At 44.0% G+C, this 25,077-nt stretch overlaps 1 protein-coding gene across 1 annotated transcript; it reads left to right on the forward strand.

Moving 5' to 3' along the window:
* Positions 1 to 12,272: 12,272 nt before the first annotated feature.
* On the forward strand, positions 12,273 to 14,114 carry PRLHR (prolactin releasing hormone receptor). The gene is made up of 2 exons (XM_009570561.2): positions 12,273 to 12,401; positions 12,514 to 14,114. The coding sequence occupies exon 2, from the start codon at positions 12,697 to 12,699 to the stop codon at positions 13,729 to 13,731; it is 1,035 nt and encodes a 344-aa protein (XP_009568856.1). The 5' UTR covers positions 12,273 to 12,401; positions 12,514 to 12,696; the 3' UTR covers positions 13,732 to 14,114.
* Positions 14,115 to 25,077: the final 10,963 nt, after the last annotated feature.

The raw sequence follows: 25,077 nt of genomic DNA on the forward strand, positions 1-25,077 counted from the left end.
TACTTCATGGTTTAGTTCCTCTCTTGCAGATTGAATGGCAGCATTTTCCTCCTTAGAGTCTGTTCCGAAGATTTAAATTCCAAATTGGTGGAACTCAGGTTCTCCATGAACCATTTTCAAGTGGGGGTAAAAAAGGCCGTATTCTTGTGTGTATAAATCAGATTAAATTCTGTTTTTTTGGTGTCTATTTGTGTAGCTTTTTACTTTACATATTACTTTTTTTTTTGCTTTTCTGATTCCGTAAGCAAAACGATGCAGTTAATTGTTGCTAAAATGTCATGGAAATTGTTCCAGAAAGAGTAACACCCTGGAATCCATTGGTTTTGGCTTCCCTTAAAAGAAAAGAGAGGTCTGTAAGAAATGGTGAGTGCTGTTAGTGGTTTGCAACGCCTGCCTCTTGAGTATTGTGATTTTCTTCAGCAATTTAACTCTGTTTCAGAGGAAAAAAAGCTCTTTTCACCCCATAGACACAAAATGTAAAGGTGTGGCTGTCACTCAAAGGTCTCTTCCCTAAGTCTTGCGTTTTTCCTTTAATTGATTAGTTATAATGACGGATGGTGAGGACAGGTTTGGGTTCACAGAGGGCAATTTTAGCCTTGCTGCCATGGAGTTTACTGTTTATTGGTAAATAAATGGGCAGAACTTTGTCTAATGACTTAGAAAAATATATTAAGAGAACTGGACAGTCACAAAGGGTCTCAGGAAAACTGAATTCAGCTTCACTTTAGCCACATGAGTTAATTGAAATCACGGAGAGATCTGTATTAAACAATTTAGACGTCCCATGGTCTTTTGTTTATGAGGTCTGCAGGGTCTATTATATTATGTTATAATTTCCATGCTGCCTCAAGTCAAATGCAGATTTCTATAGTATTCGGAGACGTAATAGTGGGAAAGATTTGTTTCCATATTAAATGGAGGTGGTCCCACGCTAGAGACCTGTGTTTCATTTATGTGAAACGAAGCCTGTAGAACTCTTCTGTTTTCATTTTCTCTTTTCAGTATATTTCAGTTATTTACGACTTTTGCCTGAAATTTTGCAATGCTCTTGTAAATTGCAAAAGAAATATTTCGGGGATTATTTTTCCCCGTGGGTAAAAAGAGTCGTAACTAAAAGGTTTACTTGACTTGTTTATACCTGGATTTTTTTATATGCCTTTTGTCAACTGTGTTTGTGTTATGGCAGCATGTGCTGTACAGCCTAGCAGTGCAGATCCCCAGGGTTATAGCTGAGTATTATGTAAATACTGTATTTATTTTAATGGGAACATATTATATTTTTAATATGCTTTTGGAGATAAAAGGAAAATTTTCTGAATGTAAATTTGGCTCCGCTGAATAGTCATTTAAAAAGTGACTGGAAAGTGACATGGGTACCCTTTTTAACTTGTGTAACATTGGGAGCCTTAGAAATTTTAGCATCATTCAAGTTAACACATCAAAGTATTGCTGGTTGAACTCAAATCTCTCTGAAATGCTAATCTGCACCCTTAACTGTAGAGGAATGAACATACAGATGGTTCTTCTAATTACTTGGAGAAAGAAAAGGGGATGATTTCCTTTAATGATTTCCCCTTCTTTCCAGGCTGAAAGCAATTCCAGCTCTTCCCTCCAGCTAATTTTACAATTAAAAGATGTCTTTGTCTTGCTTTCAGCTATTGAAGCTTCATCACAATTTGTTAAAACCTTCCATCATGAAGCGAGGTGTGAACCCAGGACTATGTAAGCTAGGTTCAGAGGTCATGTGAAGGGGTATTATAACCTTGTGTATTTAAACGCAGGATGGAGAGGAGGCGGAGTGTATTTTCATCATCCCATGTTATCGCACTGATGGCAAAGGTGGGTTTTTATGGTTAAAATAGGAGTGCGAATCTCAGACGCAGGCAATCGAGCAGGGAATAAACCCCGAGTATTCAGGCTTTAGGCTCATGGTATCTCCATTTTCCCAAGGACACAAATGAAGAGGTCTGAAACACATATTTAGAGCTGTTGACTTCACTGCAGCTTTGTGGGGTAACACATACTTCAGAGGAACTGGAGAAAAATGGTCTGTAAATAATTTCAAAGCTTTTAATTTTCATTACAGAACAGAAAAATATGTTGAAATCTTACAAACTCTATCCTGAAACATGAGATTTCCACACGCAGAAACACCCGACACCATCACTAGTCTATTGGCCCACTATTTCTCTGTGCCTCTGGATCGTGGTTGTGCAGCTATGTGGGGGTCTTTTTTCATTGACAGGGATGGTCTTCAGCCAGGTGGGTCCATGTTGAAATACATAAAGCACAAACCTCCTTCTCTTACGAGTTCACGTGGAGCTACTTGAGGATGAGGTTGTCTTTGTTGGAATGGATCATCTTAGAGGTCTTTTCCAACCTTTTAATGATTCTATGATTCTGTCTTCTGCCGAGGAGCATAACTAAGCTGACACAGGTGGCTGAGAAGAAGATGAGGGATGTGGGGGACCCACATCACATTGTTTATGGCCTCTGTCTGTCTTCAAACCTCAAAGGTGAGTTTCATGTTTGCTGCCTTCTTTCAGCTCAGAGCCCTGTCCCTTGTGGGCTAAGGCTACTTGGTGTAAACCAGAACAAGACGGAGGAGGAAAATAAGAATGGATTTGATTTCTTCTGCCTCATGGATGGGGCTCTGAGCAACCGAATCGAGTTGAATATGTCCCTGTTCCCTGCAGGAGAGGTTGGACTGGATGACCTTCATGGTCAATTCTAATCCAAAGCATTCTATGAATCTGTGATCTGGATGCAAGCCGAGTAGCCCTTTAGCTCCGATTTGAAGATTGTTACCAACAGCCTTGCCTAAAAAAGTATCTGTCAACGCCAGCGTCGTCCCACAACTCCTCTAAGTAATTAACTTCATTAGCATGGCACCAAGCTGCTACTGTTATTTCAGGATTTAATAGAATTTCATAAATTACCATTTGATGATGTGTTTTTTTGAGCATTCCAGAACCTCTCATGGGTATTTTTCAATTCAAATAGTGAAAACTTCAATAACAAAAAAGAAAAAACAAAAGCTTAAATAAATACGGCTACCTCATTTCTTCTCAACTTTTACATAAACATCTTAATTGTTCCCTGTCAATGCCTTCTGTACTTTGAGATGCTCCACTTCTCTTGGAGCTATTCAAAAGAAGTGGATTTGGGTTCATGGCAGCAAAAAGACTACTTCACTGCTCAGAAAGACTAATTCTTAGAATTCCATGCTTTTTTGACCCCCTTCCTTTTCTATTCACCAGAACAGTGTATAATGTTTTTGCTAAAAAAAAACTGTAACCAGATTTAAACCTTTTTTTCTCCCAGTAGAACCAAAAATAGGAACTATTGCTGATATAAGATAAAGTTTTGGCTTTTTTTTTTGAAAACACAGTAGCGTAGACATCTTCAGAAAAGGCTGTGGAGGAGTTTGTTGTTTAGAATTGTGTATTTTGATTTTTGTCTCTTTGAATCCAGACTTTACAATGCTGGAAAAGAAACATATGAAGGGGAGAATGGTTAGTTAGAAAGTCTTGCCTTACCTTCTTGTTCCTCTCGAATGATGACACCTCATATAGTAATAAGGTGATTTGCCTAAGTAGGATATTAGAAGACATAGAGACCCTTGTCAATTCTAACAGCAATATCTGTCCACCTCCAGGATAAAAGCATAAGAAGGATATGACTGTTGGAATGGATCCAGCGGAGGGCTATAAAGATGATCCGAGGGCTGGAGTGCCTCCCATACGAGGACAGGCTGAGAGAGTTGGGTTTGTTCAGCCTGGAGAAGAGACGGCCCAAAGGAGACCTTATAGCGACCTCCCAGTACCCAAAGGGGGCTACAAGAAAGCTGAGGAGGGGCTTATTTATAAAAGCTTATAGTGATAGGACGAGGGGCAATGGCTTAAAACTGGAGAGGGGCAGATTTAGACTGGACATTAGGAGGAAATTCTTTACACCGGCCCAGGTTGCCCGGAGCAGTGGTGGCTGCCCCATCCCTGGAGGGGTTCCAGCCCAGGTTGGATGGGGCTTGGAGCCCCTGAGCCAGTGGGAGATGTCCCTGCCTATGGCAGGGGATTGGAATTAGATGATCTTTAAGGTCCCTTCCAACTCAAACCATTCTATGATTATCCAGCCTCGGCTTCACCTTCCCTACTGTGGAGATGACGGTGATCTTTGCTTGTTGTCAGAGAGACATGTTCATCATTCTGCATTTTTTTTTTCAAAACTGAGTTTGCATGAATAAGAAGAACAATGCATTTCCAAACAGTGTTCTTATCTCTACATAATGTTATTATGTAAACTATAAGCAAACTAGATGACAGTCCTCCGGAAAACCTTTAGTATTAAGAGCTTTCAAACCTCTAAGGCAAATTGTTGTTAGTGGGATAGTTAATTAAACAGAAGTTGAATTTTATTACTTCGTATAAATAACTAAGAACATCTGGAATGGTGTTGGTCTTCTGGGTTTTTTGCCTTTCTGTTTGACAGATTTTAATTGAACTCATTGCTCCATGAAAACATCAAGTTTACTTCTGGCAATGCGTTCCCTACAGAACACCAGAGAGTTGTTGCTCTCTCCTGCTTCGCCTTTTGCCCATCACCAGAGCAATTTGGGATAATGCAGGATATAGGAATTACTTTAGCTCTTGGGCGAGATCCGTTTCAGATTTAGGGTTTGGTATAACCTGTCTGTTTCTTTAGAGCTTGCACATCAAGGGTCTGGGGAGACCTTATAGAGCAGCGTCCGATGCCAGAAGGCGGCATACAAGAAAGCTGGGAAGTGGCTTTTTACAAGGTCATGGAGTGATAGGATGAGGAAGGATGTCTTCAAATTGGAGAGGGGAAGATTTAGATTAGACATAAGGAAGAAATTCTTCATGATGAGGGTGGTGAGGCACTGGCCCAGGTTGCCCAGAGCAGGAGGTCCCTGTTTCTCCGTTGTGCTGTAACGAAGAGCCACGGGCCAGGCAGCCCCACTGCTGCAAAGCCTCAAGCATCAGCTGCCAGCTTGTCTTGGCAGACCTCTTCTCCTCCACGGCTAAACTGCATGCACGACCCCAACTCCTGGCTGTGGATGTCTTCGGACAACCTTTCCAGCACTAACTTTCCCCGGGGCTCAGCATTCAATCTGCAGATGTTTCTGGAGGCTAATTCTCAGAGTCTATTCCAGCTTGGGCCATGCGTTTGTATGGCACTCTCCGTCCCTTCAGGGCTTCTAGCAGAGGAGAAAAGACAGTTTTTCTGGTGGGGATAGGAATTGTTTGATCTGATGGATATGCAAATCTGCCTTCATAGTTTTTCACTTTAATCCTTCCTTGTAAGAGGAAGCTTTCAGCCTTTAGATCAAAGACATTCATATACCTTTTCCCAGGTAAGTACTGACTTAACCATACATATATATATCTCTATCTAAAAGTGAGCATACTTTATGTCAGCACTATTGCCTAAATCGTAGTTATAAATGAAGAAGAAAATATCTAGTTCTGATATTTCTAAAGGTTTTGACCCACTTTTTTTCCTAGTGTGTACATCTTGTCCTCAGGAACTCTGAAGACAGAACCCGTCTCTGAGTGTAGCAAGGGTGCTAACAAGATAAGGCTTTGTTTCAGCAGTGGTTTTACAGAAGGATATGTAATATAAATCTTAAATTCTATTGATATCTGTCCAGACAACTGAAAGATGGTCAGACTTGTTCACCCAGTCCCTATTTTTCTGCAAATTTCTGCTTTTACATGATCAATCGACCAATTGAACACTATTAACCTTGGGACCATTATGGAGTTTAATTAACTTCTTCTGTGTTTATCAATTGAAAATAAAAAGCCAGACTCCAGCCCCCCAGGAAGCCTTCTACATCAAAATCTAATATTAAAAATATCACATCACCTTCTTTCTTGGTCATTGATTCCTGTGTGGATTTCACTGACAAAGGAAGTCTCACGGGACTGGGAATTTGGGGGAATGAATGCTTGTCTCAAGTCTCTTGGTAAAAACCTTGCAGGAAGGCAAGAAAAAAGCAGAGAAAAAAGAACGAGTGATTGGACTGACTGATGTGTATTGAGGTTGAAATGTTTTCCATAGTGACTCTGCTGACCCTGCCTTTCTCCCTGCTTTGTAGATCAGCTGCTCTGAGCAGGTGCCAGGATCAGCAACAGTGAAAGTTCATCTGGCAACTATCCCGTTGCTTCTAGTTGATCAGCACAGGCACTAGTGCACAAATCTTTCCATCAAAGAACACTAGAAATATCTTAGAACTTAGTCTCAGCTCTGCCCGTGTGTGTGGATGTGAGCGTATATAAATTTTAATTCTACTATTTGAATATTATCAGTGTGACTATTGTAGAAAATGATAATACTTCCAAGTGGGAAGGAGTGAAGTCCAAAGTCTAAGTCTGTGTTGATGCACGATGGAAAGGATCTTCCTGAAGTGCAAAACCCATGCAAGCCATCATGGCACATGCATGTGATAAATGGATCAAGCTTTCTGTTACGAGCAGGTGTTTTATCCCCTGTAATACACTGATTGTTTAAAAAACCAGCACTTTCAAGGATTGATTTGTAGCCCTCCTGCTCAGAAGTGTTCTACTTTTCATCCTAAATTTGTCTGTGGTGCATTTGTACTTTCATTAGTATTGTTCCTTAGCTTAAGGATGTCTTTACCTGCCCTGGAGCTTGCCATCCTCCCCAGGGTTTATAAAGTACACAGTGCAATTCTGCTCTGGTGACTAGACATTATAGCAAGGAAATTGTCCAGAGAGGCCTCCAAAGTAGAGGCAAATTCACACTGGGATCTGTCACAATGTAGTAGATTTTCTTTCCTTCCAATTTCAAATGCGCTCCCTGCTCCTTTGTATAGACCTGCAAAAGAATTTACGCTATCCTAAGCCACGGTAAAAAATGCTTAATCCTGTCTTTTATGACAAGTTTTTCCTCTGTAATGATATCAAACTTCCTCTCATTTTCCTTGAGATTTTCAAAGTTTCCCTGTGGAATTGTGCTGCTGTCCTCTATGGTGCCTCTGGCTCCAAACTTGGCGCTTCCATCAAACACAGTCGCTATGGTCCTGCTTTTTGTGCTGACGTAATAAAATGAAGAGAGCTACCAGGGCTGGTCAATCCCAAGCCAGGTTCTTGAGAAGCATGAATGGGTGCTGCCTTCTGGTCAAATACTTCATAGATGTTGCTGTTCTTCACCTATTTTGTGGTTAGGATAACTTTAATTTCCTCTGGTATAGCTGATGATTTCTCATGTGCTACCACGTCACACATGCTTTGCAAACCCAAACTGAGAAGAACAACTACATATCCTAGGGTCAAAACAAAACAGTTTAATAACACAGAGACGGAAGGTTAATTTGGCAAAAGCTTCCCTTGGTATCCTAGTCTCTCTCTTCTCTCTCTCTCTTTTCTCTGTCCTTACATCTGATGCAAAACCTACCGTAAAGGTGCTGTAACACTAAAGGGTCTGGACTTTCTTACAATCTCTCCTCTCCCTCCCCTTTCTTAAGGACTGGTGGCCCACTTGCGTTTCTGCAGCCACAGGGTTGTGTTCCCATGCCATAAAGATAGGAAAAGCCTTTAGTTTCCCAGCAGTTCCATGTGCCGGTATCTGCTGGAGCAGGCAGCGTGGATTAACTAGCTCCTGACGGGATGATTTTATTCACTTCTGCATTTGGCTTGTGATAATTGTGATCCAGCACCTCCTTTCCCAGGACCCTGCTTGTATTTTATTTCAGTTTTTACACCATTACCTTTATTTTAGCACAAGATCTTTGCCATCTAAGGAACCAGCTCGCTTTCCACATCTCATTTTGCTCAGCAGACTAAGAATTCTTAGCATAAAGGGAAGAGAAGAGCCCCTTCTGTATATTTCCCGTGGAATCTCATGCTGCTGAGCATTTCCAGAGGAGGACAATGAAGCTGGTGAAGGGTCTAGAGAACAAGTGTTACAAGGAGCAGCTGGAGAAGAGGGGGCTGAGGGAAGACCTTATTGCCCTCTACAGTTACCTGAAAGGAGGTTGTAGTGAGGTGCGTGCTGGTCTCTTCAACCAAGTAACAAGTGATAGGATGAGAGGAAATGACCTGAAGTTGTGCCAAGGGAGGGTTAGATGGAATACTAGAAAAAAATTTCTTTACTGAAAGAGTGGTGAAGCCCTGGAGGCGGCTGCCCAGGGAGGTTGTGGATCCTCCACCTCTGGAGGTGTTCAGAAAGCATGAAGGTACAGCAGTGGTGGGCTGATGGTTGAACTTGATGAACTTACAGGTCTTTTGCAACCTTAATGATTCTATGTCTTGATTTAAATTCAAGCCTCCTCTTCATTTAGGTTCTTAAACTCCTCTTCAGCTTAAATGAATTATTTTAAGCTGAATCCTGAGTTAATCAAAGTTTGGTACCTTGTTTTTTTTTCCTCAAATTCAACAATAGAAAAACTTCAAGGTAACCAAACAAACTCCTTGGTTGTAAACATGGTTTTTTAGAGTTTAGAGACTGTGATACCTCCGTTCACAGCATCAGCAGAGAGGATGCATTTATGTGATTAAATGAGAGAAAGAAGGACAGGCTGCCCTGGCTTGAAATTGTGCCGAGATACGCAGCCTTGTTCCCTGGCTGGTCATAAGAAGAATTTACTGAAGGAACCTCCAGTTCTACTTCATTCAAAATAAGCAAAGTGTCTATTTTTATTGCGAGCTCTGCAAGAACTACCTGATCTGCTTACAACAGAACGTTCCTGGAAGAATGTGAAAGCCTTTTGAAAGGAGTTCTGTGGTGCAAAAGAAGTTGTGTTTTACAGAAAAAGATACATTTAAAACAAGCAAGAACACAGAAAACGTGAAACTGTGAGACTTTAGTGACTGAAGAAAATGTCTTGGTCTCTAAAAGTTTAATAACCATCGAATCATCGAATGGTTTGAGCTGGAGGGGACCTTAAAGATCACCTGATTCCACTCCCCCTTGTCATGGGCAGGGACACCTCCCACTGGCTCAGGCTGCCCAAAGCCCATCCAACCTGGCCTGGAACCCCTCCAGGGATGGGACAGCCACAGCTTCCCTGGGTAACCTGTTCCAGGGCCTCCCCACCCTCATTGTGAAGAAGTTCCTCCTTACGTCTGGTCTAAATCTTCCCTTCTCCAGTTTATACCCATTGCCCCTCGTCCTATCACTCTATGCCTGTGTAAAAAGCTCCTCTCCGGCTATTTTGTAGCCCACTCAGGTACTGGAAGGTTACGATAAGGACCCTTCTCATCTCCAGGCTAAATGATAGAAAAGAGGGTGTTCTTGCTTCATAAGTGCTGTTGGGCTTTGCAAGTATAGCTGCTAGGATCAGATCTCATTCCTGGTTCGTGCTGTTTTAGTTAGGAACTCCAGAATTGATTAAACATGCACATAAGGAATGGTGTTTTTGCTGTAAGAGTTTTTCCACCTTCTGCAAGTCACCTGGCAGCGTACGATGTTTGTACTCAACGTGTCTGTATAGAGTTGGACAGGTTAGTGTGCGAGAAGTGAAGTGCTTCCGTGAAGTGTTGGTCTGGCTCAAGGTATAACATTTTCCACTTATTCAAGGAAGACGAGAGTTTCAATTAAAGGCTAATCAGCATTGTTACATGTGGCACCATGGTACACTCGGAATGTCAAAACAGTTCTAATATGACAATAACATAGTTTCCATGACCTTTTCTCTTTTAATGAGAAAATTCTGTGTGTGAAATAAACTTAAAGTCAGCTCAGGAAGGGCTTTGTCATCTAGCTTAGGAAATTTTAAACGAGGTTAATATTTGCAATTTTAAAAGGAGGAAATAGGATTTCCTTGGGGTAGAATGATGAAATACTTTTTTTTCTAGTCAAGCCTCTATTAAATATTATCTTTCCAGGTCCTGGATGTGTAGTGCAGTTGAACGGAAGAAATTTTCTGCCTAAAGCCAAAACAAACAGAAAATTGCTAACAGCAATAGGGTGGGAGCCTTCGACGTGAAGATGTACTGGTGAGAGCCTGCAAAGTTGAAGAAGATACATTGAAAGGTAAGAGAAAATGCAGGAAGGTTACTTGGTACAGCTTGAAATAAAAGAACCTCTAAGGTTACTCACAGTTTTTACTGACCTGAGCATTAAGGCAACCTTGAAGGGTACTTTAGATGATATTTTGTTTGTTTTTTTACTCTCATGTAATGAAGTATAAGCCTTTTCATCATATGAATGCATAGCAACAAGGCTGTTTATTGGATCTACTCCGCAGTGCTTGGGAATGGAACAGAAAATTTAGTCAGTTAAAAATGTTATTTTCAGTTATGTGTGCACTGATATTATTGTGAGGCTTCTCTCCTAGCGTAAGCCCTACAATTCCAGTAGGGTGTGGGCAGTATGGAGGTAAATGCTCCCCATTTGCTTTTCTACGTCTGTAAGCTTATACCAGACACCATATCCAAACCTACGGAAATTCTGCCTCAGTAGGATTTAAGTCAGACTGTAATTTTCTCCCACACTAAGGAAACAACTGCTTTATGGGTTTTAGGAAATACTTTTGCACCATGCTGCTTGTGAGCAAATAATACGGTTGCTCTGGACGGTGAAAGCAGTAGGAATTCCCTTTTTCATTGCCTTTTTGCAACCTCTGCCCTCAAGTCCCTCTTCTATTCTTGATTTTGGTACGTAGAGATAAATAGGTACCCTATTCCTCTGGGTCCCGTCCAGCTCAGGCAGGAGAGATTGGACTCTGAAGTGGGGTAACACATCCCATTTTTCTGTATGGATCTCAAGTAGGTTACTGCATCTATTAAGTGAAGGGTGGCACTCCTGAGCAATGGGGCTACTTGGTTGTTCTCCTCTTGGGCTAGAATTGTAGCCATATATATATATATATATATGGTCCGTAGCATAATCTACCCACAGATGCAGCGGCACAGAGTCAGCACTAACTACGTCTGGAAAGCCCATCCGTCATATGGAATTGTGGGTGAATGTCTCTGCTCTGAACAGGATTAGCTCCTGTTTCAAGACTAAGGTAAGGATTATGACACAAATCAAATCTATTTAAGCTTTTGTTTTATGCCAAACTACATCAAACCAAAAGACAGGTGTGGGTGTGCCCATAGCCTCATAGGAAATAATGGGTTAATATTTCCTTAGAGCAGTCTAAGAGATTAGGACGTAAACTGTCCATTGAAATTGTGTCTGAATCCCCCGAGTGCGTTGCAAAATCCGACAGCGTTCTCTGCTCTGAAGTATTTAGAAGTTGTTAGGCTGTTCCGTTCATTTTTTTTAGTTTCCCTAACTGGAATAAATGGATGCAGCGGAGTTTCATTATTTTTCACCAGCTGAGGTCCTGGTCTCGGAAGTGGTTAAAACGGAGGAGAGGAAAGGAAGAATTAGGGCAATAGGTAAAATCTATGTGGATGTCTGCTTGAATGTGTGTTCTCTAAGCACTTATCCTGATTTTCTGCTTTCTTACGGTTAAACCATGCAGAACAAGCACAGACTGTTTTACAGACTGCTGAGCCCTTGATGTTTGAAAACCTACTGCAGGAAGACATCCCCCCCCAAATATTTTTGGGCAACTGCAATATTACAAACAGTTTGCTGTATAGTTCCCTGCAAATGAACGTTTATTGCTTAATTATTCGGCTGTTAACATAACAAATCGCTTTGACATTCCCGAAGCAAAACGTTTAAATATACACGGATGGATTTCCTTTGAGTTGCTCGCATGTGTTTACTTTTAAAGACGTATAAACCTCACTGAAAATTCTCACAATGGATGAGCAAATATTATAGCACTGCGAAAAAAAAGAAAGCTATGTAAAATCAGATCCTTTGTGCTACCCGCTAAATGCACCTTTCTAGTCTTAACTTCGTTCACCAGGTACGTAGCTGAGTCCCTCTAGTGGAATAAACAATATTTGGCTTCAGCATGTCATTAAAATGCTGTTTTACAGTCCCATTATCGCAGCAAATTCACAGGTAGCTTATTTGGACGCTCTGAGGACTGTGGCGAAGTGAATCTCGGATTAGATACTGTGCAGGCTAGAGTTAATGAATGTAAATTGATTTTTAGCTGTGAGGGGCAATCAGAGATGCACTGGAAGGAGAAGGGATTTTTGCAAAGGATATCCAAGAACTAATTACTATCCTTAAAAAAACACGCAAAGAGCAACGTAATACCCAGGACAGCCAATAAAAGCTTATACACAAATCTGTCATGACCTGGTGGCAAAGACTGTTTAAAAACACTGATCTCCACTTAGCTTGTAAATGCGCATCATCCTCTTTCTCACTCATATATTTTCTCTCTCTCTGTCTCTCTGGCACACACACACACACACACACGCTCCTGGATTTGCAGAAGACAGACATCCAGAGCACTTCTTGGAATCCACAGGAAAACCATATAGGATTAAAAACCCAGAGCAGTAAGTACTCGCTGCATTAAATGTTTATTAAGTGGCATGCTGTCAAAACCTAGATTTAATAGTAAATACGGGAGGACTCTAATGGGAATTGGTTGTATTTGATTTTTCTTAGGAACTGCTGAAAGCTGCCTCTTGAGGATTACAACTTCACCATTTGCTTTTCTGGATGCTTGTTTACTATCCAAGTGGTAACCTCTGGACAGCGAGTAATCCATTCATTATCCACACTGACTGAGTGCAGGAGTGCAGTGGTAACTACTTTACTCAGCCGACGGCAGACGACAAAAGGAGGGAAATGATGAATTCGGACAATTTAACCTCCCAAAGCTTCCTCTCTGCGATTCATAGCAATGCCAGCAGTTTATTCTCAGGACTCCAGTTTGTTCAGTCTTTCAAGCCACTCATCATCCCCTGCTACTCGCTGGTGGTTTTTATTGGTGTCATTGGGAATTACCTCCTCATTTACGTTATCTGCAAGACAAAAAAAATGCACAACGTCACCAACTTTCTGGTAGGCAACCTGGCTTTCTCCGACATGCTCATGTGTGCAACCTGTGTGCCCCTGACACTCGCCTATGCCTTTGAGCCGCGAGGATGGGTGTACGGGCGTTTCATGTGCTACTTTGTTTTTCTGATGCAACCCGTCACTGTGTTTGTGTCTGTCTTTACCCTGACTGTCATAGCTGTGGACAGGTATTACGCCATGGTGTACCCGTTCCGCAGGAGGCTCACGATCCCTATTTGTGCTTATATCCTGGCTGCTATTTGGCTGCTGAGCTGTACCTTGGCTGCCCCTGCCTTGGTCCACACTTACCACGCGGAGTTCCCAGAACTGGACTTTTCCATCTGCGAGGAGTTTTGGTTCCACATGAAAAGAGATCGCTTAGCTTACGCCTACAGCACTCTCATAATCACCTACGTACTGCCTTTGGTTGTCATCTCCCTGTCCTACCTGAGGATCTCAGTCAAGCTGAAAAACCGTGTAGTCCCAGGCAACGTCACCCAGGGCCAAGCTGTGTGGGACCGAGCAAGGAGAAGAAAGACGTTTCGTTTGCTCGTCTTAGTGGTGGCAGCCTTTGGAGTCTGTTGGCTGCCTCTGCACATCTTCAACATGATAAAGGACATAGATATCAGCTTGATTGACAAGCAGTACTTCAATTTCATCCAGCTGCTGTGCCACTGGTTTGCAATGATGTCTGCTTGCACCAATGCCTTCCTTTATGCGTGGCTCCATGACAGCTTCAGGGGAGAGCTGAAAAAGATGTTTGCCTGGAGAAAGAAGAAAATCGGACCCACTACAAACTGCATTATGGCCAGTGTGGTGCTGTAAATGAGGGCTGGTGGGAGCGTACGTCCTTCATATGGTAACACTGTAAGTCTTTTCCACTTCTAGTTAGTCTCAATTCCTGACATTTGTCCTCAGAGCTCAATTCCAACAAGTCCCACACATAACTTCCCCAACATCCCCACTCCTCCCGGAGAAGGCAAGGCAGACGTTATGTCCCAGAAATGTCTTTACCCGGAGTTAGAGGCTAACGAGATGTTAGCACAATAAGATACCTTTACGTGAGCAACAAGGATCCTTCCTATCTGGTTTGGATGTTGCTGTCAGTACAGACGTGGGAATCGGGGACAGGAAGAAGCAAAGATGAATGAGAGACCTAAACACCTCAATGAAGAAGCGTTTTGGATTGGGTAAAAATTAAATCTGCAGATCTACCCAGGGTCCAGTGCTCAGCGCAGGATCTAAAGGAAAGGACTAACGATATTCCTGCAGCCCTCCTGGGTTAGGGCTGTGCCGAAGGATAGCCTGAGGCTCTCTGAACTGCCCTGTCTCAGCTGTGGGCAGGAAACTAGGTTGGTGGGAGCTGCTCGGAGCCTCTCTCTGCCAGATGAGTTGTGCCGGCAGCAACAGCACGCATGGATCTCCCCACTCCTGAGAGTGTGAGTGGCACACAGGTCAATGGCATCACCTTACTCGCCTCCCTCCAAGGACCTCCGTAAAAGACGACTGACTCTCTCGCGTGCCTGTGGCTCTCGGTGGGGTGGGCTGTGTCTGCCTGATGTGCTTTCTTCTCTCACCAGCATTTTCTGGCCAAGTGGTTATGAAAACAGCAGGGCTCCTGCCTACCACAGCCAACAGCAATGGGCAGGAGTCTGTGCTTTATGCTTTTCGAACGCAGCATCGTCACACAATCCCAAACCCCTTAGTTCTTATGAACCTGCAGCACAGCACGTAGCTAGATGAGACTATGAGAAGGGGAATAAAACCAGAGCGATGTTATTCCTGTGAGGGGCAATTGCGATGGCAAGTGGTTGGCAGCCTATTGGCAAAGTCACCCGGTGGATGCGCTGATGCTGTCATCAAGGATGGATTAAGTGGAAACATGATGTGTGGTGGAAACACACCCACGTAGGGGCTTGTTAAGAGGTACCACCACTTTACTGACATCGAGTTGTGTTCCCACCATTACCTCTTGTAACCCCAGTTTGCTGACCCTACTGCAAGGTGGCTGCATTCCCAGCCAGAGGAGAGGACATCATCGTAGCCTTATCAGAGCTGAAATGCTTTCTGCTCATCCGTTGAGGAACTGATTTTAACACGTGGCAATGCCTCTATCAGCTTTTATCTCCAGGGACAGCCAGAGACTTTGATAGCTGCTTCAAGAGCACTTCTGTTGGTGTCTTGGTTAAGAGACAGTGGATGGAAGGGGCTGTTGCCATTGAGCTGTGTATGAGCGTTGTGTGACCAATCAAAGATCTGTCAAACAGAGCAAAATGGTGAGTGCTCTCTTGATGTTGTCTTTTGGGAAGAAACAACTTCCTTTGACACTCACCTTTCAATCAGATGAGGGATTCGGAAGCTATAATCAACCTCATGGATTCTAGTTTCTTCCCTCCTCTGTCTGAACTGAAAATATCCAAGATACCAGGTAAGCATAAGGCCAAAAGTTCTCAAAAGAGGCATTGTTCCTGAAGGGTTTTCTTCCATCCTGCTCAGCCAGAGTCTGAGGTGGCACAAGGATCTGCCTGATGCGTAGTTGAGATCAGCAGGAGAAGCAGTGCAATCCAAGGGCTGTTTTGGCCATGATTAGCAGGGGCTTTTACTCAACTGCAGCCGCATGTGGCTGGAAAAATATGGCCTGTGAGACACTGCAAAGAGGTGAGAAGGGAGAGAGAGAAGAAAGAAAGAATGTTTTCTCTAGCTTGTAAGTTTACTCCTACCATGAAACTGTGAATATAATTTTGCTCATCAGTATTCAGTGAGCTAATCTGGTTAAAAAAATATACGGATGCTTATGCACCCACTGGGAAAAGCATTAGAAAAGCATTCAAAATCCCTTTTTTTACAGATTTCCTTAGAGTTCCAGGCTTCTCTGCTGCTAGTAATGAGGAACTGGCTGTTAGAAGCTGACTGCAGAGGCACTGGGTCGAGGAGGTCCTTTCAAAGCAGGCATTATTTGCGTTTAATTTGTGATTAGTTGTATCCGCCTTGCTTACTTTGATTTAAAGATTTGAATGACCTATTAAAGCACGGTTTGCTTTTTCTGAATTTTAGGAAACTGGTTTTCCTTTGGGCTCAATATAGCATGTTACTGGAATAACTGGTGATTTTATAAGCTTTTGTTTCAGGGCTCTTTTGAAGAGAACGAAGAGTAGGATATTGAGAGAACACTGAAACAACACCGTAAAAGAGCAGCTTTAAAAAAACTCAAAGTCCTGATTTTTAGGGATTTTTCTTCTGTGGGATTATGTTAATTCAAGCCATTAACTTGTCAGTTTGCAAAGGTTAGTTAGCATTGAGGTGGCCCGTAATGTTTACAGCCTCAAGCACTCAATACAGACAAGCGCTGTGACACAGGGTGATCCAAAGCCCAGTGGAGTAACTGGGAAGAGTCTTGTCAACCACAGCAGGCCTGGGATCATTTCCTTCTTACACATCATCTTTTTTACCTTCATTTGCCAGCGCTGCAGTTTGGTTTATTAATGTTGTCCTGCAGGTGGCTGCTGCAGAGAGCTGCACAAAGCAAACAAGGGGCATTTCTCTGTATATTTTTTTTTCTCTTGAGGTGGAAATGAAGGGCTGTTCAGTGCACATATTGTTCCCACAGTGACAGACATGCTGGGAACATCTTCCTCCCAGCAGCCCCGGGAGCTGCAGTTACAGCACTGTTGAGCTCTGTTATCTCAAACATGTCCCCAGGAGTGCCCAGCGTGGAGAGCATCCGCGTTTAAGTTCTGGTTTAAGCTGTACGTGTGTCAAGACTTGGCGCTTGCAGCAGAAAGATCAGAGCTTGCCCCTTGCTTCAGGCCCTTCTTGGGACATGGTTTTGCAGATGCACCCTGGAATGATCTGCGTTCCCCAGGCACGGGCTCCTGAGCTCCTCCTCTCTCCTCAGCCACCTTGGCACACCTCAGTGGCCCTGCAAGGCCATTTTTACAGGTGTTGCCTGCACGGTGCACAAAGACATCCATCCCCGAGCAGGGTGGCTCAGGGTCCTGCAGGCTGGTGGGGATGAAGGCACAGCCCAATTCACCCAGCCCCATCTCTGAATCAAGCCCCCAGAATCTCTACTCAATGTAATTACTGTTTTCTCTGATATCCAGAATAATAAACAATAATAAGATTTGGAGGCACGTTGGTGTGCTTCTTTAATCCAGTTATGCAAATAATCATATTAAAAGCTGTCATGTGAAGCGTGTTTGCTAATCTCCACCCCTCTCCAGGGGGCTGCTCTGGTTCTCAGAGGGACCCGGGCTCATCTCTACAGTATTTTTGGTGGTATAATTTTTAATTACAGTTTAAGAAATCATCTCATGCTTTGGTTTTATAAAGTAGCCTGGTTCAAAACTTGGTGAACTTATTAACTTGCCCCATAAGGTTTAAGTTGTTGTTTCTTGCTTACATTTGAATCCAAGGACTCGCGCACGGCAGGGCAGCTGCTCTGCAGGGATGGAGCAAGGTTTGCATCTGAGCTGAGCTATGGCAGAATGCTATATTCTCCTCGTCTGCTGGGATTTAATTCCAGCTGGTTACTTGAACAGAGAGATTTTAGCAGATAGAGTCCCAGTTGTTCTTTATTTTACAGCAGCAAAACTGTGCTATTTATGATGGCTCCTCGGGACAAGCTCCTAGGACAATCTCCTGGGTGAACCATGGAGTTTGTACACATGCTCTGTGGTGGAGTTGCTGGGTAGATATCAAAAGCATTTTATCAGAATATAGTGAGTCTTGGGCTTTGAAAACAGAGAACCATACTTATTCGTGTGGGAAACTTCACCGGGGCCAAACCTTTACACTCAGAAGGTTCTCCATGTCTTAAATGCGGAGAGGGATAGAGATATAGAAGGAGTTAATGGAGAGAGGCAGGAGAGGGGGAGCTGTCTTCACTTAAAGTGAGAAGCACAGGTTTAGATAGCAGGAATCAAAGCATCACAGTTCGAGCCTTTTCTGCACCGCTGTTGGAGAGACTCGCAGAGCATCAGTCTAGGAAACACACTGTATTTCTAACGTTTAAAGATGCAGAAATGCTTGATCAAACATAAGCTACCCCTGCAGTCAAATGTGGGATTGGTATTAAAATGTAATGCATTCACGAAACACATAAAGAGGTAAATCAGGAATTAAAACCCAGATTTGATAGCGAACAGACGTCACCAAATTGGAAATTAGGCAGCCAAAGCAAAGCAACAGTTCATCAAACCTCAGTTCGGGGCAGGTGGAGTTGGTCTCTCCCCCACCTTGAAAATGGCAGTGCAAATCAAGTCACCAAAGAGTACCTTGTTTGCATTGCTTTAAATAAATTTTCCTTATGCTTGGATGAAGAAAACTGTGATCCTGCCATGAGGCCGTTCCTCACGGGAACACAATGAGTGCTTCCCAGCTGAGGGATGGACTGGGAGAATCTGGTATTTTTCATAACAGATGCTCTGTGCAGTTTTAATTGAGCAAATCTTGCTTGTTGAGGTGAGTTATAATTAATGATGTCTAAGATTATGCCTGGTGCAGATATAAGCTGAGAAGGGGTCCACCTGCAGCTGGGGAAAAAAAATGTCAAGCTGGACAGAACTGTACAGCCCATCCATCAATCTGCCCAGCAGGTGAGAAGAAAGCAGAGAGAGAAACAGCGCGCTGGTGGCAAAGCCACTGCTGTCTTTGCCACTCCTGAATGAAGAAATATAATAGAATGTTTTAACACCAGCTCTTCTCTCTCACTGCCTGCTATCGTTTTCTTTGCTAAGGAAGGATAGTTGCATTCCTCCTGCATTCCCCTAGGGAAAAGGTTGCTCAAGAGTCAAAGCAAACATTTTCTCCCTCGTAGAAAGCATACAGAAGTCCAGGAGGCTTTCTGAAGTGGAGATCACCCTCTTGGCTCTTAAACTTCTTTCCGTAAGCAGAAGTAGCTGATTGTGCCCGACACACGGTTTGCACCCATAACCGTTTGCTGTGCAGATCCGCAGCTGGCAGGAGCAAATCTGTCCCACCTGCCCCTTGGAGCACCAGCATTGTGGTTGCATCAAGTAAATACTCCTCTCCATACTTAGTGACTTCATTTCAGGTCAAACCCATCGCTAACTCTGGTCCTTTGCACCTGATTTCCATCCAGGGCAAGAAGAGTTTTATTTACTGAAGGTCCCAGAGAGCAATTGCAGATGATTAGAGGTCCCCTGCCCGAATTAATGGGACCTTACCTTCAGGAAACATTATCACACTCCCTGTTTCAGAACAGGTTTCAATCACACTCTTACTGTATACTGACACACCAGATAGGGAAGGCTTTCCTCAGGCTGATTTCAATCACATTTTTATGTTTCTCTGCTCCCAGCCCCCTCCACCCCAAGACTTTTGAAACCATTGACCAACAAGTAGATGCAAAAGCCTCAAGGATGTTGAAATCCTAGTAGCTCTCTGAATTTAGGAAGAATACTAGCATCTTCTTGGTGCTCTCCAGGGAAGGAAAAGCCATCTAAGCGTTCTCTCCTTTAGGAATCCACCCAGGGTTACACAGGGGATGGTATACACGGTTCAGAACTAGTTATGAGAAGTCCAAGTTGCCTCCGTACTTGGCAAAGAGTGAGAGGTTAAGGGCACAAAGCTCAAATATTTCTCTTTGCGAATTATTTCCCTGTGGGGGGGCCTGAAAAGTGAATCTCTTTGCCAAGAAGTTCATAGGGTTGACTTTCTCACCTGCAGTTTTTTACTTTCCTTTTCTACAGCCTGCTTTGTCAGACCAAGTTAACGAAGCCAGTAATTGCCATGAGTAATAAAACGCTCTCAGGATCTCCCTGGTTTGTGTCTCCAGCCCCTTGGAAACCAGTTTGACATCACTGCTCTCTGTTTGCAGCTGACCAGGCTCTCCATTCTTTGCATCTTGTTTGTGTTCATTATCACCATTACATTGTAATTTCCTTGTGGTATTTTTTTTGTGTTTTTGTTTTTGTTTTGGGTTTTTTTTTTTTGTTTTTTTTTCTCTGCAGGAAGCACAGAAAAGGAGATGATGGCTTTAATCCCTACATCTACATTTCCTACACTTCCTACGCCTCCCATTAGGTGCTGGAGACATCGCCTCAGCAGCTAGCGGGGCTGCAAAGAGAAGCTTGATGCTTTCCGGTGTAGTAGTGAGATCTGCCTCTCCTGCTGAGCACTTTCCTTGGATTCCAGATAACACGCTGGAGAGGCGTTCTGTGGCTGACAGTGGTGGGGGGGTGGTTAACGCTGAGGTCTGTGAGAGCCTGACGATGCCAAGGATTGCTGCTCCACAGCTCAGCATCCCCCCGGTAACATCACCAGCAAAGCGATACGCTCAGCTGAGGTGGTTGGTGCCCCTGTGAGGCCAGACAGCACAAGGTGTCATCACTCTGTCTACAGTTTCTCAGCCACAGGGAGATGTCTCCAGCTACTCCATCACACCTATGACAAGACAGGCCAACGCTTCGGTGAAAACGTGACAGCTGAACACCATGGTAGCTGTGACACTGTCACAGGTTGCCGTCAATCACAGCTTAAGTTTGTGCAACCAGCACCAGGAGTGGGAAGGTGAAGCAAAGCACTGGTTGTAAAACGAGGCTGTGTTGGGATCGTGCAGGCAAGGGAGGAAAGGGGAAAAAAGAGTTTTGGACTGCTAAGTCTGTAACCACCCAGAGGCTGTGTTTCTGGAGGAAATCAGGAGTTGCTTGAGCCTTCCTGAGATGCCGCACTTCATAGAATCACAGAATGGTTTGCGGTGGGAGGAACTTTAAAGCCCATCCAGTTCCAACACCTCCCGCTGGATGAGGGGCTCCAAGCCCCATCCAACCTGGCCTGGAACCCCTCCAGGGATGGGGCAGCCACCACTGGCAACCTGGGCCAGGGCCTCCCCACCCTCACAGCAAAACATTTCTTCCCAAGGTCTCATCTCAGCCTCCCCTTTTTCAGCTTAAAACTTTTCCCCTTCATCCTCTCCCTGCACTTTCTGATCAGGAGCCCCTCCCCAGCTTTCCTGGAGCCCCTTTCAGCACTGGAAACTGCTTTAAGTTCTCCCCACAGCCTTCTCTTCTCCAGGCTGAACAACCCCAGCTCTCAGCCTGGCCTCATAGCAGAGGTGCTCCAGCCCTGGGATCATCTCCGTGGCCTCCTCTGGACTCGCTCCAACAGCTCCATGTCCTTCCTGTGCTGAGGACTCCAGAACTGGATGCAGTCCTCCAGGTGAGGTCTCACCAAAGCAGAGCAGAGAGTGAGAATCCCCTCCCTTGTCCTGCTGGTCATATTTCTTTTAATGCATCCCAGGATATTGTTGGCTTTCTGGGCTGCAAGCACACATTGTCATCTTGTATTGAGCTTCTCATCCACCAGTAGCCCCGAGTCCTTCTCTTCAGGGCTGCTCTCCATCCATTCTCCACCCAGCCTGTAATTGTGCTCGCTCCTTACAAAGAATGAGAGGTGAAAGGCATGAAGCTCAAGTATATCTCATTGAGATATATATCTTACTAGACCCCTTGGGGTCTAAACATCTAATCTCTTTGCCAAGAAGTTGATAGAGTTGACTTTCTTGCCTGCCATTGTTTACTTTTCCTTTCTACAGCCTACTTCATGAAACTAAGTTAATGAAGCTAGTAATTGCCATAAATAATAAACCGCACACTTAGGAGCTGGCTGCTTTGTGGCTCCAGCAGGCTCTTGCACCGTGCCAGCCCAGCTCTGCCACTTAATCCCATCTTGCCTTCCAGCCCTCAGCTACACCGTGAGACTGAACAGAGGCAAGGTGGGCTTGTGGGTGAACTGTTGGTGGGAGGTCCATGTGTGCAGAGCAAGCAGTGTATGGTCTAGGGGCAGCGGAGCCAAGGGCGGATCCACCTGTGACAGGGGCTTTTATAAAACTAATTGAAAACCCGGGGGGTGGGATTCTGAGGCAAGCGTTTAGCCAACCCGCTCCTCAGCAACCGCGTACAACTCTGGAGGAATGAAGATGAAAATAGTTAATGCCTGCACATGAGATTTGGACTATGAGCTGCATCACCAATTATAAATGACTTTCTGATTCACTATATACAAAGTATTTTGAGTCATTAAGAAGATAAAACCTTCAACACTCAGCTTTGGAATGACTTCCTCTCAGTTATTGAATCCTTTTAAAATTCAGCATCTGTTGTTAATATGCATAACTTTGAAAACTTAAAAACAAACTTGAAACCATCTGAAGCACCAGACAGAGCATATGGCAGACCTGTTTAATCTCAACATGTCAATCATACTATCATTGTGAATCACTTCTTCATTAAAACACGTATTCATGTTTGTTGTACAAAACAGTGTTTATTTGTAAAAGACTTTTGTAGTACCCATGCTATTTAGGATGATAGGAAATGGCCTCAAGTTGTACCAGGGGAGGTTTAGAATGGATATTAGGAAAAAATTCTTCACTGACAGAGTGTTGAATCCCTGGCAGAGGCTGCCCAGGGCAGTGGTGGAATGTCCATCCCTGGAGGGGTTCAAAAGCTGTATCGATGTGGTGCTTTGGGACATGGTTTTGGAGACATCGTGGTGTTGTGTTGATGATTGGACTTGATGATCTTGGAGGTCTTAACCACGCCACTCTGATTCTCTGTAGCAGATACCAGTTCCAAACAGAGCTTTGAGGTGTCTGTCCACAAGATTTTAATTTAACATTCACAGCATAACCAGAGGGTAGAAACCAGCAAGTCACGTAAGTGGAAACTCTCTTGCTAATGCCTCCTTCACAGTGACGAAACATTTTTAAAGACAAAAGAAAAGACAGAGGACTACCGGAAGCCTTGAAGTACTCTGTTTAATCTTTGCATAGCTAGAAGTGTTTTCCGTGAAAACACAACTCTTGTGACCTGGAATTTGTGCCTTCCGCTTTTCAGGCAACCCCAGAGCACTGATGTCTCTCAGGAGGGCAATCATCTTTTAGACAATATTCTATCCCCGTGAGCTGCATATTGCCACTTTTAACCATGTGACATGTTTCTGTAGCTGCTGGAACACAACATAACTTACCACAAAATATGGCAGTGTGGCTATGCAGAAGTATGATAATTTCTTTTATTAATGACTAAGAATCCAACAGACACCTATTCACCAATTCTCAGCCCTGTCTGTGTATTTTCTAAGTACTAACTAGCCATTTGAGAATCCACCAGAGAGGAATTGGTTTGTTCAGTTCAGAATAAGCAGAAATGTGGATAAGCTGTCACTGAAAGCTGTGCCACATCTGAAGAGCAGAGAGAAGCCTAAGTGGAACCTCTAATGCCTCTATGATTCAGAGCACTTAAGCGCTGTAAAGTGTCCGGTTTAAAAATAGAATCATCATAGAATGGTTTGGGTTGGAAGGGACATTAAAGATCATCCAGTTCCGAGCAGATTTTGCTCTATGTTCTGTGCCAGCAATAAGCAAGAGCTCAGTGTAAGACGAGCTCTAAGTGTTTGCTGCCTCTTATTGGCCAGTACAGTAAATACAAGACCAATGACCTCTCGGTGGAGAGAAACAGTAGGACATAGCTGGTGAGAAGGTGACCAGTGGGCATCAGCCCTCTGTCTGCAATATCTGCTCTGCAGCTGCTTGTTGTTTGCTGGTCATCCACTTGGGGTTTTGTGTCCTGTGGGTTTTGGAGTGTGTCTCTATTTGTACAGCTACGATCACCGTTTGGGGAACTGGAGGTTCGGGAGCCCACTGGCCTGAGCTGCAGCCTCAGGGGCAGCTTTCGTCCAAGAACAATCCCAGTTGCTACACTACTCACTGTCAGTCAGCAAGGGCTGAGCCTCCGTTGCTGGAGACCAGCTTTACTCCGAGGAGGCCTGCTGCCACCACAAAGACTATCTCTCCTCCCAACACTATCCCTGACATGGGGAATACCAGTTAACCCAGACCGAATTGGGTTTTGTAGGTAGTTGGCCTTTCACGCTCTCTTAGCACGGCACTAGAGAAGGTCTTCAGGAAGGTGGGGAAACGATGGTCTGACAGAGCTGTTGAGGCAGCATTTACTTACAAATATAGAGGCATAAGCCTTTTAATGGATTTCAGAGTTCATCCTCATGCTTTTATTAACCCATTATTTGTTCCAAGAGTGTTTCTTACTCTTATTGATGTTATCTCAGCTAGTTTCTCTTTCACTGGTGGTTTAAAATGGGCAATTTGAAGATCACCTTAGTTTCAGACTGTGTGGTATATCTTCGATTGCAAATCTTTTCAACTCATGTACAAAGCCGCAGGGTAAGAAGCTCCTGATACCGCACAAGCTGGCAGGCAGCCTCCCATCCACATGCCTGAGAATTGTCTGAGCAAGAAGACAGATCAATACTAATTAATGGTACCATGGAAAGTAAATGATTTGTTCACAGGGTGCAGTGTAGCAAGGAATCCTGTAGGCTATTTTTGCCTTTGATTTATCACGCCCTATTAAACCAGGGTTTACAGATGTAGCCTGGAACCTAGAATTTATTCCTTATAAAGGTGACAGTTTCTGTTGGGATAAAAGGAGGTCAGGAGAACGGCTGGGGTTTTTACTTCAATGGATGCAGCAGAGAAGAGTGACTGTTTCAGCCGTATGGTTGCTAAAATACAGCAGCTCCTGAGGTTTGGAACATAGAGAAAAATACTCAAGAACTGTAGTATTTTGTTTTGTGTGGTCCCTACATCAGCTTCCCATGTCATAGAATCAGAATCATGGGATGAATGGTTTGGGTTGGAAGGGACCTTAAAGCCCATCCCGTCCCACCCCCTGCCATGGGCAGGGACACCTCCCACTGGTTCAGGGGCTCCGAGCCCCATCCAACCTGGCCTGGAACCCCTCCAGGGATGGGGCAGCCACCACTGCTCTGGGCACCCTGGGCCAGAGCCTCCCCACCCTCATTGTGAAGAATTTCTTCCTAATGTCTGATCTAAACCTTCCCCCTTCAAATTTAAAGACAATTCCATAGAAGCTGCTCTGAGGTCTCCCCACAGCCTTCTCTTCTCCAGGCTGAACACCCCCAGCTCTCAGCCCGGCCTCACAGCAGAGGGGCTCCAGCCCTCAGATCATCTCCATGGCCTCCTCTGGACCTGTTCCAACAGTTCCATCTCCTTCTTATGTTCAGATTCATTCTTAAGTATGTCCCCCAGGAAGGATACATGTCTGACATTTGGCCTGTAGCAGACTGAGCTAGAACAAGACAGCTAAAATAAGAGAAATCGATGTG

Source organism: Cuculus canorus, chromosome 7, assembly GCF_017976375.1.
Source record: "Cuculus canorus isolate bCucCan1 chromosome 7, bCucCan1.pri, whole genome shotgun sequence".
NCBI classification, from domain to species: domain Eukaryota; kingdom Metazoa; phylum Chordata; class Aves; order Cuculiformes; family Cuculidae; genus Cuculus; species Cuculus canorus.

What these genes read in the sequence shown, in the direction of transcription:
- PRLHR (XM_009570561.2), top strand. Translation starts at nt 12,697, where the DNA reads ATGATGAATTCGGACAATTTAACCTCCCAAAGCTTCCTCTCTGCGATT.